The sequence below is a fragment of the Hesperophylax consimilis genome, chromosome 18 (assembly GCF_061612785.1).
Source record: "Hesperophylax consimilis isolate HC1 chromosome 18, BYU_Hcon_1.0, whole genome shotgun sequence".
Taxonomy (NCBI): Eukaryota; Metazoa; Arthropoda; class Insecta; order Trichoptera; family Limnephilidae; genus Hesperophylax; species Hesperophylax consimilis.
The window spans coordinates 26,734,144-26,752,709 of NC_142853.1; the positions used below are offsets into that span (position 1 = coordinate 26,734,144).

Sequence of the window (18,566 nt, forward strand, 5' to 3'; positions counted from 1 at the left end):
TTAAGTATTTGATTCATTTGATCGTGCCATATCTGCCTTGGGTGTCCCTAACCTTGTCTTCCATTTGCTACCACATTGTCACTATTAGAAAACTAAATTATATCGACTCTGCATCTCATTCCAGTGCAGGGATAGTGAGTTAAGTCTTCCTCGGGCATCCTCGACATCTTTTGTTTTTTTTTTGTTTGTATTACAGACTGTGTGTCCATTTACAATACACATGTAACATTAACTACATATAGATGATACGAAACAATGAAAGAAAAAAGTATTAGAAATAACAAGTTATAAATAGTGATTTTTGGCATTGACATGCCTCTTGAATTCTTCAAGGCTACTATTAAAAATATCGATAGTCTTGGAGGCGTTGTTTAACAGCGCCATACCTCGTGTCATGCTATGCCGAGCCAGTACGTCCGTTCTGCCACGTGGGATACATAGCAGATCATGGTGCCGTCCCTGGCTATAGTTGTTCGGTACGAAAAACTTATAGCATTCCAGAAGGTATGGGCTATCTATTAAATTATTAAGAATTTTGTACGCCGTTACTGCAAGGGCCCATCTTCTACCATATAACCACCCTCTAAACACCCCTGGCACTTATACTCGTAGCTTCGATTTCTTAGCGAAATTGGTCCAGTAGTTTTTAATTCTACAGAGCACAAACAAAGAAACATTCATTTTTATATAAATAAATAACACAATATTGATCGGTTCAAATATTTTCAATGTCATAATGATATTGTCGTCGTATTTTTATGTACTGTATGAATAACTATTCGTACAACTGGCAATGATAAAACTATTTAATTCACTTTGAAATCGTTTCGCGTTTACTTGATTACAATAATGTGTTCAATCCAAAGATATTAGAAGAACGAGATGTGCTATGAGCAGTTCGTACTGAGTGGAATTGTTTTGCCGAGTGTCGCCGGTTTTGTTCACCAATACTACTGCACACCTTCGCTTGCGCTAAGGTATCCGCACTAATACATAGAACAGATTTCTGTGCGTACACGTCCCGATACCGTTCAAAGTACCCTAATTAGGTAGTACTCCGGCTACGGTCCGGCGGCCAACATAGCATATCTCGTTCTTCTAATATCTTTGGTTCAATCCCTCAACTGGCTAATTCCTACATCACAACACAAGAAACATTTTCCACTTACTGTGATGGTAGTAGGAGATTTTCAAATATTGTCAAATTATTCGATACCCGGGAATGAATGTCTTTCTTTTAAAAAAAAAAAAATAATTAATAATTATTTATTTATTTATTTATTTATTGACGCCCTATTGGGCTTTTAAGTACATAAAAATTACAATTTTCATTTTTGATAACAGTATAAAACAAACAATAGAAAATCGAAATAAAATATAATGATTTCTCATACATTATTTACATTTAAAAAGTGGTGGACTAATTTGGCTTTAAATATATTGAAGTTTAAATTAAATGTGTCAGCGACATCACTTAGTTCATTGCCCAACCTATTATTTATTTCTAACACAGAATTCGTAGCGAAGTTATTGTTGTAGAATAAAATATTCCGTCTAGTATATTTTGGAGGTATATGTAAAGATAGCAAGTTTATAGTGTCAGGGCAGTCTAACCTTGAATCAACAATTTTATATAATAAAAGGAGATCAAATATTTTTTGCCTTTCAGATAATTTCGATAAAGTTAAGTTTACTGCGTAAATTGACATAATTGATTTCAATAATAGGAATACCAATTTTGAAATTAATAAAACGTAAAAATTTATTTTGAATTTTTTCAATTTGTAAACAATGAGAGTTGAAATGAGGACACCAAATGGTTGCATTGTATTCAACCTGACTTCTAACCAGAGACGTTTATATTCATTTTAATTTTTTTTTCGTTTTATGTTAGAGCATTACATAGTTTCGTAGCATGGAATTGAATATCTCTCTGTTCAAAAGATGTATTGAAACTGGAAGTAACCAGTTTATTTTGTGTGCTGTGGTTTATTGTTTATGTTGGACAGTAGGGTATTCAGAATTTTTTTTGTTAAATAAAGTATTTTTTAATAAGGTTTTGTACTTTGAAGACTTGAAAGCTTTATATATGTGTTTTGTCGGAGTTTTAACTGAAACTTTCAGAATTGTCTTTAGTACGTCTTTTCGGGCTTTGTTGAGCCGCTCTGTGTGAGTGCTCAAAGTTATTGTTATTGTTTGAAAGATCCTTTCTAAGATACGATGATTTTCCGATCCCATTGTTATTTCGATTTTCAACACGAAGTTACCTGCTTCAGAGAAATAATGTTTAACGAAATAATAGCATCGTCTTCAAGTTATGTGCCAAACAATAGAAATGATATAAGACATGATTTAGAGATTTGTAACCCAGACTAGAGTATAAGGTTACATTCCCTTACGCACAGAATTTAATATTGGCAAAATAGCTGTCATTCTACTTTCACTTTAAAGATGATTATATTTTACATAGTTAATTTATATAAAATGATAATAATCAGTAACTGTATGTAATAGATTAGGAGTAGTGTTTTGTAAACACCTCACTATGAGAACCTGTGAATTCTGCTGTCATAAATAAGGAAAAAAAAACAGGATCCTTCTTGAGACTGTGGTTCAATGGCGGTAGTATCGTATATTAGGTTAGTACCAGGTAAGTGAAAATGAAAAAACAATGTAGTGAAAAGAAAAAAAAGGATATTATTTGAAGTGAACCTAATGAAGCAGTTAAGATGAAAAGAGAATTAAACGAAACAAAAAGTGGATGATAATTAGTGGCAGTATTAGTATAACATTACCAAATACTTATGCAATGGTTATCTATTTTTAATTTTAAAAATGCAATAAAAATACTTAAGAATTAGTGATATCGTATGTCCGGTTTGAAGTCGATAGCTTTTGGAAAAATAGTGTATCTTCTCCCTCGTAAGGCCCTCGGCTTGTAATCCGAAGATCGCGAGTTCAAATTCCGGCTTGCGCAAGTAAATTTTATTTGATAAATTTGTGTTATTTCTGGTGTAATTTTATTGTGGAAGATACTCTCAGTATCGCCTTGTTGTTAGACCGCCATTCAGAATTGAAACATCTTTGTGTCGTGTTTGTTAACCAGATCTGAATTAGCCGATAGCAGATCGGAATATGGCATCCACAATTAAGGCTGAAGGAAGTGAGGAGGAGAAAGAGATGGAGAAAAGGATGGTGGGGGAGTACCTGGCTATTCAGATCTGTACATCAAACACGATAGTCTTAAACCAGGGCGATACTGAGAGTATCTTTTACTCTTGAACTTGCCGCAAATATACTATAATTGTGAAATAACACAAATTAATCAATAAAATTTACTTGCATCCAACGGGATTTGAGCTTTACCCCTCGACCACGTAGACCTGTCTAATAAATTCGTAATTTTAGTTTAATGTTACTACGAAAAAACTAAAGGTGACCATTTTTAAAACTTTTTTTATTTTTATTCAAATATTTTTGCACTTAATTTATTTTTTATTATAAAATTTTGAAAGCGTATTTCATCTTTTTTCAAACACGGTGCTTAGTTTTCAAATACGTTCATAAATATCCCATTTATTTAGAATTTATTAAAAAGCGGTAATACACTTAAATTCTCAGACTTTCTGACAATATCTTTGAGAAATATAACAATCAATATGCCAGAGGCCTGAAGGCTTAGTAACTACCTTGTCGCTTTCCTCAAATCTTTGGAAAATTCCGCTGACGTGTTATCGACGAGCTTAAATTTGGTAGTTTGATGAAACTTCCAAATATTGCTCTACGGCTGTCGAAAAGAACGATTGTCAATAAATAACTTTCTACGTGCGTTAAATAATACACATTAGCTACTATTTATATTATACGTCCAGATTAAGCTTCACAACGCAACTATCAAATAATTAAGCACTAAAAGGGGCAAAATAAAGTGAAAGAAATTTATTATCGCGACGATAATAGTGGATTCCCATCGAAGGATTAGCCCTTTTGACGGCATTACTCAGTTTCATATAATGATAATATTATTTTTTCCTTTGGAAATACCGAGATGCGTTGGTATTAAAAAATAAATATATATAAATATTCTGTGCGCGAAGCATTCACTTGTGCATTTATAAAATAGAAAAATAAATTTAACTGTCGTTCAGAAATCGTTTCATACATTATTTTAACCTTTTTTACATTAGCTCCACACAGAAGGGAGGAGAAAAATATCTATATCATCTATGGGGAGTCTATATAATCTTTGAGGAGCCTATACTGCTGGGCTTTGTCATTCGCAATTCTCGCTCATTTCAAAACCCACTAACAATTAGGCTACTTTACAACTCACTGGTGCTAAGTGTACTGGAGTCGAATTGTGTTATCTGGGCCCCATTTGAAGCATCCTATATTTTAAACATTGAAAGAATTCATAAAAAATTCCTACGTTTTTTTTATTTTTACGCCTCTATGGAACATATCCATATTTATTTCCATCGAGATTTATTCTAGGTATGACTAACTACCATTCTCTAGAAACTCGTAGATGTTTTGCGTTACTAAAATATTTCTTTCAATTAATCAATGGCCTCGTCTCTAACGGTGAGATTCTGGCGCAAATCAATTTATTTGTCCCAGAGTCTCACTCTCGGGCACGTCACCATAACATATTATATTGCCGATTGAGTCGTACAAATCTGCACCCGAATTCGCCCGTGGGAAGAGCGATACGCTATTTAAATATATTAGATAAAAATTTCGACATGTTCTTCGGAAAATTCAATGAGTTTGTAAGGTTTTTGGCGCTACATTCTCACTGTGAAAATGGTATTTTTACAATTAGTTAGATAAAATATCTGTAATTTTGAAAAAAATTTTGTACACAAATAAAATAAATAAAATAAAATAAAATAAAAATATCATCTTTGGGGAATCTATATCATCTTTGGGGAGTCTATATCATCTTTGGGGAGTCTATATCATCTGTGAGGAGTCTATATCATCTTTGGGGAGTCTATATCATCTTTGGGGAGTCTATATCATCTTTGGGGAGTCTATATCATCTGTGAGGAGTCTATATCATCTTTGGGGAGTCTATATCATCTTTGGGGAGTCTATATCATCTGTGAGGAGTCTATATCATCTTTGGGGAGTCTATATCATCTTTGGGGAGTCTATATCATCTTTGGGGAGTCTATATCATCTGTGAGGAGTCTATATCATCTTTGGGGAGTCTATATCATCTTTGGGGAGTCTATATCATCTGTGAGGAGTCTATATCATCTTTGGGGAGTCTATATCATCTTTGGGGAGTCTATATCATCTGTGAGGAGTCTATATCATCTTTGGGGAGTCTATATCATCTTTGGGGAGTCTATATCATCTTTGGGGAGTCTATATCATCTGTGAGGAGTCTATATCATCTTTGGGGAGTCTATATCATCTTTGGGGAGTCTATATCATCTTTGGGGAGTCTATATCATCTGTGAGGAGTCTATATCATCTTTGAGGAGTCTATATCATCTTTGGGGAGTCTATATCATCTGTGAGGAGTCTATATCATCTTTGGGGAGTCTATATCATCTTTGGGGAATCTATATCATCTTTGGGGAGTCTAAATCAACTTTGGGGAGTCTATATCATCTGTGAGGAGTCTATATCATCTTTCGAGGATCTTTGTAGGGAAAGGAAGTTCTTGGAAGGAAAAAAGTATGAGGGGTTGATAGGAATATGGGAGTCAGTGTGTCTAGGAGTGACGGACGTATGAATCCATCCCTACTACTGCGGTGCAACGCGATTATTCCGGGTGAAGAGGTCAAAAGGTCTCCCTCAATCCTATCTTTGCCGATCCGGCCCGCCACGCAGTAGGCAGGCCAAGTCGTAAGATCGGATCCGTCGCCAAGATCCATACAAACCTCACACATAAACCAGGGCACCCCTGCCAAGTCACCAAACGTAGAAAACCTTTAGTACACTTAAAGTGTACAAAATTGCTAAAACACATGTATAGCATGGACATCCAACGCATGTTTAATCATATGTTCAAACCGCCATCATGTTTATTTATTTATTATTATTACACGCCCTAATGAGCTTTTACACACTACAAAGTTTAATAGTAGAGTATCACAGTTATTATAAATTCTACAAAATTAAAACAATAAAGGAAACATAATGCAACGAAAAAAGAAAAAAAAAATAAATGTTACAACAAAAGCATATAATAAAATAAGATACATTAGTAAAAATGATAAGAAGTCTCAGATAAATAGATATTCAAAATAAAAATAAAAATATGTATATATATTTCGGAAATTATAGATGTCTATTTATGTCTCTATCTATAAAAGAATTGAAATAAACAATATTTATATTGATTATGTTATGTTATATAAAACTCTGTGTGTTTGTATTCGTGTCATAAAAATATCAAACTCATTTTTTTTTTATTAAGATCGTTTTCTTTACCAAATTTACCTGGTTGTAAATAATCAAGTAAAAAACGATTTTACGACAAATACCTATAATCATTATTATTGCCCGACAGATGTGAAAACAATAGAATTAGGTATCTTTTATACTTCGTCATTTATTGGCCGAGCAATTCACCTTTCCCTGAAAGTCATTAAATACATTTTATTGTAGAACCATAAACTCACAAGTTTAGTACAGTTTCCGGTAAAGTGTTTACGAGTATTATATTATGACCTTCACCTGTAGCGTTTATCGGTTGCAAGCTCAACCTTTTTACATTTAATCAACACCTCAAATTTTTGACAGCAATATTATGTTTTAAAACTTTTATTGGATAATGCATGAATTTTATAATGATCCAGCAATAAAGGTCAATAATAAAATTTATGCGAAAAGCTATGGAACTTGTAAAACTTTTAGGGAATATTCGTCAAATCCATTCAGAGTTTATGGGAGTAATTTACTATTCAAAAGTTCAACCTTTTACCCTTACCAATAATGGAACTGCTCGACTGCTGGGACTTAAAACGGTCCATTTTAGGATTTATCATTTTTTTAACTTCGGTTTCGGTTCAATGTCCGGTTTGAACTTTAATGTCAATAAAATCTTTCTCAATAATGATGTATTTAATACCTACATATTGAATTGGTATTCACATAATAATGTATATCACAAATTTGCAATACTACAAATGAACAATTATTTTACTGCGTTTCGGGCCGGATTGGGAAAGACTAGTTGAGGGAGACTTTTCGACCTTTCCAGCCGGACTCTCTTGATCCATCGCCTTGCACCGCAGTGGGAGGGATGAATTCTTACGTTTGTCACTCCTGGAAACACTGAACCCCAGATTCCTACCCACCCTTCATACGTTTTTCCTCCCCATAACTTCTTTTCTTTCCTATGCTTGAAAAAAAAACCTCAAAACATCTCCAAAGACTGCCTAGGCCCAAAGACGGGGATTTTTTTTCTCCTCTGTGGAACATATCATCAAAACAAAAACTTAAGTTTTTACAGATAATAAACAATTCTGAAAAATAAAATTTTGCCAAGCAGTTTTAGAAATTAATTTCAAAGTTTTCCCAAAATACACCAATGTTATTAGGCTAATTGGTTATTCCGAAAGCAGTGTTAGTATATTTGGGTTTATATATAAACTAGATAACTAAAAATATGTATAACACTCCCCTAATCCATTCACCTATTATCCACGTAAAGTAGAGAGCGTGAGGGAACAATACTACCCGTATTCTGGCTAATTCAACCCTTACAAATAAATAATAATTATATTATTCGTCTTGTGCTGTGGTGCTTCAGAGAACTGATCTATTGAATAATTAATATGAATATCCATTATTCAAGGTACCTAGTATATTAAGATGTTTATTGTATCTAGCCATGATATGATGTGAAATGGATTTTAAGCTTTGGCCGTGTTTAACATTTTCTTTATGTAAATACCATACAAGAGTCCCAACTGCTCCCAGCCATTAGGCTTTTACATACATAGAAAGCTAGGACAAGGCTTAACTTAGTGAATAAGCTAGCTGAAACTAGCTGGGGATGGGACGCCAACCATGGTAGGTTGGTTCTCATTGCCTCGCAAAACCTGGTCAGCCATCAATAGGTTAAGGTGCTACCATAGCCGCTGTGCCCACATGATGCACAGATGGGGCCTTAAAGAGTCGGCGATGTGTAAATGTGGTGCGGTGCAGACCACCAAACATGTGGTCAACGAATGCCATGAGGTTCACATGGCGACGCCTGAGGCCTCTAGAATGGCTTGCAGACCTAGATGTCCCCCTCTGATCCCCCAACTAAAAAATCAAAAACTTAATTATGTAATGCAACAATCTTTAACCGATTCGTTAAGGATTATTGCACGTCAATTGCCGACTCGATTGCCTCATTCCAACCAACGGATTAGAGAGAAGAAACTCGTTCTCCCCTCTGGCCTATGAATACCTGTGGTTCTGATTTAAGCTGCTGCCACACGCAAAGCGCACATCAAAAGTTAATGTACAGCGCATCATCTTTTCTACCGACACACGACGCTATCAAATATTTCTTCCTATGGTAGGAGAGGGGGTCAGTTGAATTCGAGAGCGGCCGAGGAACATAATTTCATCTGTCAAAGTGACAACTTTACTTACTGACAGCTTGAGCGCGTTTTCGAAATGGATGATACTTGTCGCCTATTGCTGGATCTGTTGGACAGCTCATCCTTAGATGATGATGCCGCCAACTATATAATTATAAATGCTATTTATAAACTTTTTAGATTTTAAACAATCTGCGCGTAAATAGCGCATTTTCACAATACCTGACATAACCTCTCCGTCGAATCAGGAAATTCGCAGTTCGCACGCCGATCGACGAAAGCGACATATAATAAATTATTGTAAAATAAGCTCACGTCGATTTCCAAAAATGTCGAAGGCAAAGGCGGCAAGGACCAACACCAGAGCAGGGAACGAGAAGAGAGCACGAGAGCTGACGAGAGCAAACCAGATTACCCAGGAAAACAATTGAAAACAATCAACAAACGAACAAACTAGAAGCTTCTCTATGTAGGTATCAGGCCATCCAACTTTATCAAAAAACCGAATGATATTACCATATAAACATACTGAGATTAAAAATATGATTAATTTTGAAAGGGCGAAAATTTGTTTACTTCAAATTCAAATATTGATTATATTTATATTTTAAATATATGTTAAGTATGTTTGCCAAATAAAGTTTTTTTTATGTTTCTAAATTTACTAGCACACATGACGATATGAGCTAACATAATAAATAAGAAATGCATTATTAGGCTGCTTATGTCATGGCTGTCAAAGGGAACACGGAACTTAGTTGGTAGCTCCGTAATTAAAATGACCCCCTCTCCTTTTTACGGCGGAGAGGGGGACGCATAACTTTTCAAATATCGCGTCGGGAGCTGTTACGTAAAATAAATTCGGTTAGCGAAGTTCAGAACCACACTTATAGCGCGTTATCTTTTTACGTGTGTCGGCTCTGTATGGTATTGTATGGCGAGCGCTATTGTGCTTTATATTATCTGTTGATGTGAGCTTTGCGTGTGGCAGCACCATTAAGTCTGAATGCTCCACAAAAAGCGAGAATATTGCAAAAGAAAGAAGGCAGAAAGTCTTTCGTGCAATTTAGCGGGGCTCCGTGCTCGGGTGGTTGGCTTGCATAAAATAATACATTTGGTAAAGATCACAAGCACTTCTTTGCAATGTATTATCTCCCGGGGAACGTCACATGGATAACCATTAATTTCACATCGATTACGTCGAACTGCACAACAGGGCATGGTCGGTAGCAAAGGTTCTATGTCAACTGAATGCATGCGGCGACAGAACACTTCGAGAGTGCCTTTTGACATCGTGAAGAGAAAAGAAATTAATCGACAGTAACAATCTGATTATTTATATTTTTGCCCAAGTTTGACCAAACCATTAAAACTATCCAAGCGACTAAACTAACCATTCGGCAAAATGACGAGTTGTCAGTAGGCGTGACAAAAACAAACAAAAAACTTACCGACTAAACACAGCCGCCATTCCCACAAGTCTAGCGTCCACTTAGTTGACAAGTGACAGTTATACTCTAGGTAGAAACATTCAAAAGGGACAAGTAGATTTGTAGTTGATTCTCGTAATTTTGACGAACGTCAACTATCTAGGGTTAAACTACTATAAAGTAGGTTGTCAACATTAACAATGTGTGTTTGTAAAACGTAAAATTAAAACAATTTCTTTGAAATCACATGCATCCTTTACAACACCTTAAGAGAAGGTGTATATTTCACGATTGACAAATCATTTATGAAGTAAAAATTCCTGTCTCTAAGAAATTGTGAAATTCCATAGTTCGGTTACCTCTGTGCTATTCTGCACTCCTGCCACAGCTAACAAACTCTCGAGCACCGTCATTAGAGCGCTGCGCTTCATGTTCAATAGATAACCGGAAACCGGATATGTGAAATGAGCAGGAAGGCTCCGCGTAATTGGACCGAAGCCTTCCCAATCAACTATGCAGCTTTTTCACGTTTTTTACAAATTGGTAATTGGATACTGAGTTTGTAATGGAAATTTTCGGCAATTATTAAAATCCATTGTTCAACGATAAATAAAATGCGAATACTACGGCATGGATGGAATTTTGTTAAAATTCATTATATTTTTCAAAATCGTTTGTTCATTTTTTGAATGGATTAATTTTTAACTAACCCTTTCGGACCCTGTACTCACAATTGTGGGGGTAAGTTCAACATTTAATTTCGGATGGTGCAAATGCTTCTATAGGTTTGGGACCTGACTTTATCGATTGTGAGCCTAGCTTGATATATTGAAATACTTGAAATATATTATTTAGTCGGATGAATATATATTATATGACCAGAGGGACGTTCAAAGCGATCTCGCAGAAAATGAAAATGAATACCGATACCTTATTTTGGCACTGTTGAGACTCAGTACTCACAATTGTGAGTATTGCTTTTCTCGAGAAAGATAGCCTTATTCACATGATTACAATAAATAATAAAAACTGTTTTTCAATAAAGCTCGGTTCTGAAAGGGTTATTGTCTGATACGTAGTTACAGCAAAAATGCAACATATTTTCCGAACTCCACTTTATAAAATTTTTGTGGTTCAAATTAAATAGGGATCAAATTGAAAATCTGTTGGGTAATCGTGAGGACATACATTCTCGGGTTACAAAAAGCCTAACAGTATTTAATAATATCCTACTTCTATCACAGTAAGCGGAAAATGTTGCCTGTGTCGTGATGGAGGACTTGAACTCACCACAGATGGGAACCAGACGCGATACAAACTCAGCCACTGATCGATCTAATTTACTTAATTTATGTTCATATCGACTGTAAATTGTTAAAACACTTAATGCCACAATTTTAAGGAATGTTAATTTGCGGTAGTTTCATTTAAAATTGTCTTCAAAGTAACTTTTGCTGATCATTTTTGATACCGTAGATGTACTTAACCCTTAAATTTCTTAGAATTTTAACCTTTTGAAAAACAAATATTCACAATCATATGATAAGCTTCAAGATTTAAAATTAGTTTTACGAATCAGTAAATTCTCGTTTTTACGGTCTTCTGCAAAGTTTTTATTGGCTCTAGTGTTTTACTTATGGACAACTAGCTGACGTGTACCCGGCGTTAATGGGGGTTTTCTTCAAGATATACATGGTTTTCCAATAAGTGGTGTTGTTTTGAAAAGCCCGCCATTTTTTTTTTGATTAAATTTTTAATTATTTGTTTAAATTTTAATTTTAAATACACAAACGGGTATACTGCCTTTTTATTTCGGTAGATGTTACTTTTATAGTCATTTTTTGACATTTGACAAGTAAAAACTACGCCATTAATAAAAATGGAACGATACACGCTTCAACAACGCATTGAAATTATTAAAATTCACTTGAGTGAATCAAATGCAAATCATCTTGAGTGATGAGGCCCATTTCCACCTCGGTGGCTTCGTCAACAAGCAAAATTGTCGCATCTGGGGCACGGAAAACACAAGAGTTATTGTTGAAAAGCCTATCTATCCTGAACGTGTGACTTTTTGGTGCAGTTTTTGGTCCGGCGGAGTCATTGGACCTTACTTTTTCGAAAATGAGGCTGGAGCAACAGTTACGGTGAATGGATTGCGCTATCGAGAGATGATTAATGATTTTTTATGGCCGGAATTGGATGGTATTGATCTGGACAACGTCTACTTTCAACGAGACGGTGCTACGTGCCACACAAGCAACGAAACCATTGATCTTTTACAATTGAATATTAAAATAACACCTTTTATTGGAAAACCCTGTATATACCATACCATAGATATAAACCATCTCAGACTTTTCTATTGGCCTTTTAAAAATATAAAATTTCGTAGTACATTATTGAGAATGTATCTTATAAGGTTTAGCCTGCGTAAGCAATGTAAGCGCCCGAAAATATAAATATTATAATTGAAAATACGTTTTTAAATATTTGTATTCTTCAATTATAACTATGTAAATTGGAATCGATCAAAAATATTTATTTTCAGGTTTCCATTAATAAATAATTCCATTCACAGAACATTACATTTCGTGAAATGTTTATGCAGTTGGACAATGTTGGCATTTCAAAGTTTATTGTGGAGAACAGAAGTGGGATATAGTCCATGAATATTTTAAACAATAAGTTTGAGGCACGGGTATGTACCATCCGTTTTCAGGATCAAACTGACAAACAAACGTCCTAACTGTAACCTTCTGTCACGAAACAGGTTGATTCGTAGAACCAAATTATTTATGGGCCATGGAGAGAAAAGTAAATTAATTTAAAGATTTTCTTTTATATTTCATTCCAAACTAACTAACAAATCACCACGCCGTTTCCCCTCGGAAATAGTGTAATAATTTGTCTGACATGTCTCTTGACATGTCCCGAACGAGTACTTGGTTTACTTGATCTTTCAATGTCTTCCTTGGGCATCCTCCTCGACTTCTGTTGTCATTTGCATTTGCGTCATTATTATATTCACAGTTTAATAAAATAATGCTACTATACAATTTATAAAAAAATAAAGTAAAAAGAAGGTTTTTTTACCACACATTTATTTTCAAATGTCTTTTAAAACTTAAAAAATTGGCTTCACTAAGGATTGAACATTCCTTCCCAGAGACAGGTGCCTATTACGCTACCAAACTTGCCGAATTCCAATCGGGTGTGACCGATATTTATTTCGTATATTAACTGCTGTAATGTCATCCGATTTCAAGGAAATGTGTGAATTCCTCGTGTGTACGTGATTAACACCAAATGCATTGTTATCGACAACGCATTTGGTGACGACGTCGGGAATAGGTTAATTTCCGCTTCCAAGATAAGTATTACTACACGTGAGCTGTTTCGTCTTCTGAAGGCATTATTAAACAGTCATTATCAGACAGCTGAGTGACATCATCAGATAGTTTTATAATGCCCTCAAAAAGCTCTAAAGCTTAGCAACAATTACACAGAAGTTGTTTTTTTATAAATTGAATAATAATATTAAACAAAAATTAAAATGAAGTTTTACAAATTAAAAAATATGTAAAAATAATAACCTAAATAATTAAAGATCCCTTCGAAGTGTATATAATTTTTGTGTGAACACTATTATTATCAAATGACTGTATTAAAACAATTTCATAATATTTACTAACGAAGATAAAATATTTCGTTATTAATTTGTAATTCTTTTAGCGCAGTTTAATAAATACAGAATCGTGTAATGTAATACGAATGTTATCTGATAGATGTGATAATATGATTGAAAATTATTTAATTGTGTCATTGAATAAGCGTTCAAATTAATTATCATTGAATATTTATTTATTGTAATGGCAATATTTTAAAATTTCATTTTAGTTTCAGTACCGGAAAATCAGCGTTTATTAAAATATTATTCAGTTTCATGCAATATATGTAAGTACCAAATTACATAATTTAATGAAAAGCTTTATATAACCTACCTCAGGACATGTAACCTGTTCTAAAGAAGGTGACATAAATTTTTAATAACCATTCGATTTAAGTCATTCCAAAAAATATTAATATGGAAAAATACGAACTGCTTACTGCGGTTTAAAGCCAATGAATCCACCTAGATTTCACGACTTATCCCATAATTTTTAAGTTTAATAAATATGGCAAATTCTGGCGAGCGTTCGCTCAAGACGTTTTGCAAACTTGGCAAGATATGTCAAAAATCGTTCGAGTGGATATTATGTTTCTGTGCAATGTTGTTGACAGATTAGGTAAAGTTAAATATTTGAATTCCAAGACAGAATGATGTTATCAATAAATTATTTCTGATAATAAAATTAAAAACAATAATTCAAAAGAAATATAAATTCCGAATTGATTTTTCTAAAGAAGAAACCATAATTTATAAAGTAGGTAGTGAGTAGAAGTAGAAAAAATAGAACGTTTATAAGCTATACCTACTTAAAAATATCAGCAAGATTTAATTTCATTAAGTATTTACCTAATTACCTAAGAAACCTTTCACCCATGTGTCAATATTTTTGTAAGTTTCATAAATATAATAATATTATTTAATTATATTTGGATGATTTTTGTAGCGCCATTTGTGTGCAAATTATCCAACGGGCGCTGTAAAAATATATAATACATTTCTATAATGATCTATGTTATTGAAAACTATATATGGAGATAGTATACAGTACCATACTTACGTGGTGGGTCACTTGAGATTAACAAATAACTAACATTAACTAATTGTTTATTAGCGATATTTTGATACATAATTGGAAAATTGGACATAATTGGACTTTCCGGTAATTATTTTAGTAATATATATTTATATTCTTTAATGAGTGTATTTTGGAAAGAACAAGCAAATTTTATTAAATTGTAATTAACTTTCCTAAATGTGATTCGTCCCTCGGTAAAATACAGATTTAGATTAATGTAAATCAAATAAGAAAAGTGTGATTAGGATGTATTATATGCAATACAAGAATGCTACTCTCAGGAATGGTATATTTAATTTCAGGGTACGACAGCTTAAAAAGGCGAGTTTTTAGTTTAGACCTGAATTCTGTTGGACTTGTTATGGATCTTAGTTCCGGAAGGAGTTTATTCCAATCCTTCGGCCCAGATGCTCCGAAAGCGCGATCACCAAATTTAGTATTTGGTTTGCGCTTAGGTTCCATCAGTCTGCCTACAGCTGATAATGTTGCTGATCTAAGAGTAGACTACTTCAGTCCAGTATTTTTTGAGTAACATAGTTCAGACATGAAGGGTGGCGCCATTTCACTGACGATTTAAACACCATCCAGCACAATATGTACTGGATTCTTTCAATGTGCGAATATTTGAATGTTCGCATGTGCATGTTTGTGCAAGTTTTGTTGTGTAATTTTTTGTAATAACAGGATATAATAATTGTAAGATTGATAATAAATTACACTTTAGCTAAAAATAACAGACAATAGATAAATTACGAAATCTGACATGTCTGTCATGATTAATCTTAAGAAAAATAAACTAAAAAAAAAACAAATGTCAAATATAGAATTAAAATAGTGATCTATTTATAAAATATAATGATTAGGAAAAAAATACTATCATATTTTATTGCTTATCTGAATTCTTCACACATCAGTTCCAATTATAAAATTTGGCAAGATGTGATGAAAATACGAGTTCATTGAACCACAGTTACACAGTTACATCACAGACACACACACCCACAAAGAAATTAGTATTTCTTAATGATAATTGTAACTTCTCCACTGTTTTTATTTCGCCCTTTTTAAACTTTTTTTTACATCTTCATTTTGAATATTTTAAATGTACCTACATAGTGTGTATAACAATAAAATCGACGTTATATAAAACCTCCTAGCTAAAGTTTTGCGTTATATCACCTTCTCTCTCATTATTTTCTTATGTCACATATCTTTAACCTAATTTCACGAAGTTGAATATTTATTATCCTAAAAACAAACAATAACGTCATCATCACGCTCGTCCGTACAACGTTAATTCTATATATTTTTACACTGTTGCAAGATCGAGTCTTCTCTATCTATTTTATTAGTATTTTCTCAACAGTAAGCTTAGCCCACAGTTTTAATTTAATTAATTATTTGTGTCATATGAGACAAATTGTTTGTTAAAAACAAGTAAACTTATTTCAACTGTCAACTGTTTTCAGAAGAATCCGCCATTCAGCAGGACGTGAGTTATATCGTATTTTAAATATTTCCTTCTGATGTAGAAGGGGTTCTTTCGAAATTTGTTTAACCCCTTCAGTAATCATTTAAAAATTAAAAATGGAAAAAAAACACCTTTTTTATAGTTTTTTTTTATCAATGAATTTTATTTACTCCAAATATATATCCTCATATTCGGGGCCAGAATTCCGAATTCTGGCCGCCCGAGTATACTCGGGCGTGGTCCTTAAGAAAAATTTTGCTGGTTTAAGCCGTTTGATTTATTTATATATACATATATTTTTTTATTTGATTATTATTTGTGTTTTTTACAATAAATATACAATATTTACAAGTCATACTGTTTTAATTTATACTACACTTCCATTAAAAGCATTTGCTTGTGGATGGAAGAGAAGTGTACATTTGACAAAAAATAATATAACTAGGTCACAAAGTAAAAAAAATTACAAAATTTAATCCTTACAAATTATTGTATTTGGAAGGAAGAAAAAATTATGTGGAGTATAGTAGGATAATTTGTTAGATTTTCAAGTGAAACTAGTGGAATCAGTTATTTTGTGAACGATTTCCTTAAAATATTTTTTATATAGTTCAATATTTGTTTTTTATTATTAATGCTTCTAATTTTTCTGGTAATTTATTAAAGAAATGTTTTCCTTGGTGGGTATAATGGTGCTGGGCAAAAGAAGTGTAGTTTAGGGCATGCAAATACATATTTAAGGACGGGTTGTTTCGGAAAATTGGAACAATTCATCAAATTTCAACGTTCATTTTCGGGTTCTGTGAAAGACTTATTCAAGTTTTGTTTTTATATTATTGTAAGCTAGTTGCTTGACAAAACTGAAATAAAAACAGAACTTGAAAAAGTCTTTCACAGAACTTGAAAATGAACGTTGAAATTTGATGAATTGTTCAGATTCTCCGAAACAACCCGTCCTAAGTCTGGTTCGATTTTCAGCTATGAATGAGTATTTATCTTTTTCTTTTATAATTTGAATAATTGAATTTTTCATAAATAAGTGTTTAAATGTAGGAACTTTGAATTCTTCGAATACGCATTCAGTGGGGAAGTCTGGAGGTTTTTTAGTATTATTTTTATTGTGACTTTTTGAACAATTTCTATGGGGGTCAGTTGATAAACATATATATGTTTATGGAAAGCTTGAACGGCGGAGAATGGGTGGCATCGTCTTTGCGCGCGCAGTTTCATACTAATAATGGTTCTTGGCCCAGATACTTAGCAGATATTAGCCATATTAGCCATTACTGCTCATTCTGTAAAAATCTCAAGTGCTCAATTTGGTTGCTATTTATGGTCTGAAACCCCAAAATACTTGACTGTGTAGATTTATAGATTCCCCTGATTACAATCATGGATTGCAATTTTTATAGCACAGACCTCAGCTGGTGGAAATGATCTCCTTGTTCTACCATTATTTCAATGTATTATTCCGAGGAACTTTTGACTTCGATCTCTTCGGCAACAACGCTTAGTCTGGAAACGCGTTAAACACGCGGGTCGCTTGTACGATTGTCTCGATTTCGTGTTTGGATTTTGTGTTTCTCCTTCCTGCAATGTTCAATCCTTCCTAACGAAGTTAGTGTAAAAAATAAATCTCCAATATTGGTCATTACTCCTCAAAATGTGCAATTTTTGTCGTACAAGTGTTTCCGTTACTAATATTAGATTGTTTGTTTGTTTGTTTCTTAGGACGATGACGGCAATATGCTTCGTGTGCAACCTGCCAATCCTGTCCCACCAGGTAGGGCTGGTGTGGTCGGGGGGCAACGGCTGGGACGACATGGTGCGCGAGCAGCTGGAGGAGAGCACCTTGCGCCAGAGACTGGGCGGCCGCAGGGACTCCTCGGCCCAAGTCTGCTGCGTGTCTCCACCCACGGACTCGTCCCCACCCAGACCAGGTACCTACATATAGAACTATGCAGTCCTTGCAGAATTTGGGAAGCGGGTATGGGTACCGCCGCCCCAGTAACTATTTATTGGATAACTTTTACACCTCTACCACAGGTCACCCCATGTGGCTCGCTATCTTTTGTTATTTAGCAAGGGTGTCCGGGTTCATCGGGTGTGGTGTGTTCAGAATGCGCCTGCCCACCAGTTGCATGGCGTACCTTATCGGTAGAGGCTGGTTTGGGAGACCCTTTGACCTCTCCAACTAGTCTCACGACCCATCGCCTTGTATATATCCGTCACTCCTAGACACACTGATCTCTAGATTCCTGCTCAACACCTCTTAAATTCCCATATCTTTCACTCCTTCTTTTTCTTAAAAAAACCCTCCTCACAGCATACCAAAAGATGACGTGGGCTCGAAGGGAAA

At 34.2% G+C, this 18,566-nt stretch overlaps 1 protein-coding gene across 1 annotated transcript in view; it reads left to right on the forward strand.

The window, feature by feature from the left end:
- rsh (Rap GTPase activating protein radish) overlaps positions 1-18,566 on the forward strand; it is a 558,630-nt gene that overhangs the window by 214,005 nt on the left and 326,059 nt on the right. The window contains exon 3 of the mRNA XM_089642770.1: positions 17,939-18,147. Coding sequence (XP_089498896.1) covers positions 17,939-18,147 — 209 coding nt within the window. The remainder of the gene's footprint in view (positions 1-17,938; positions 18,148-18,566) is intronic.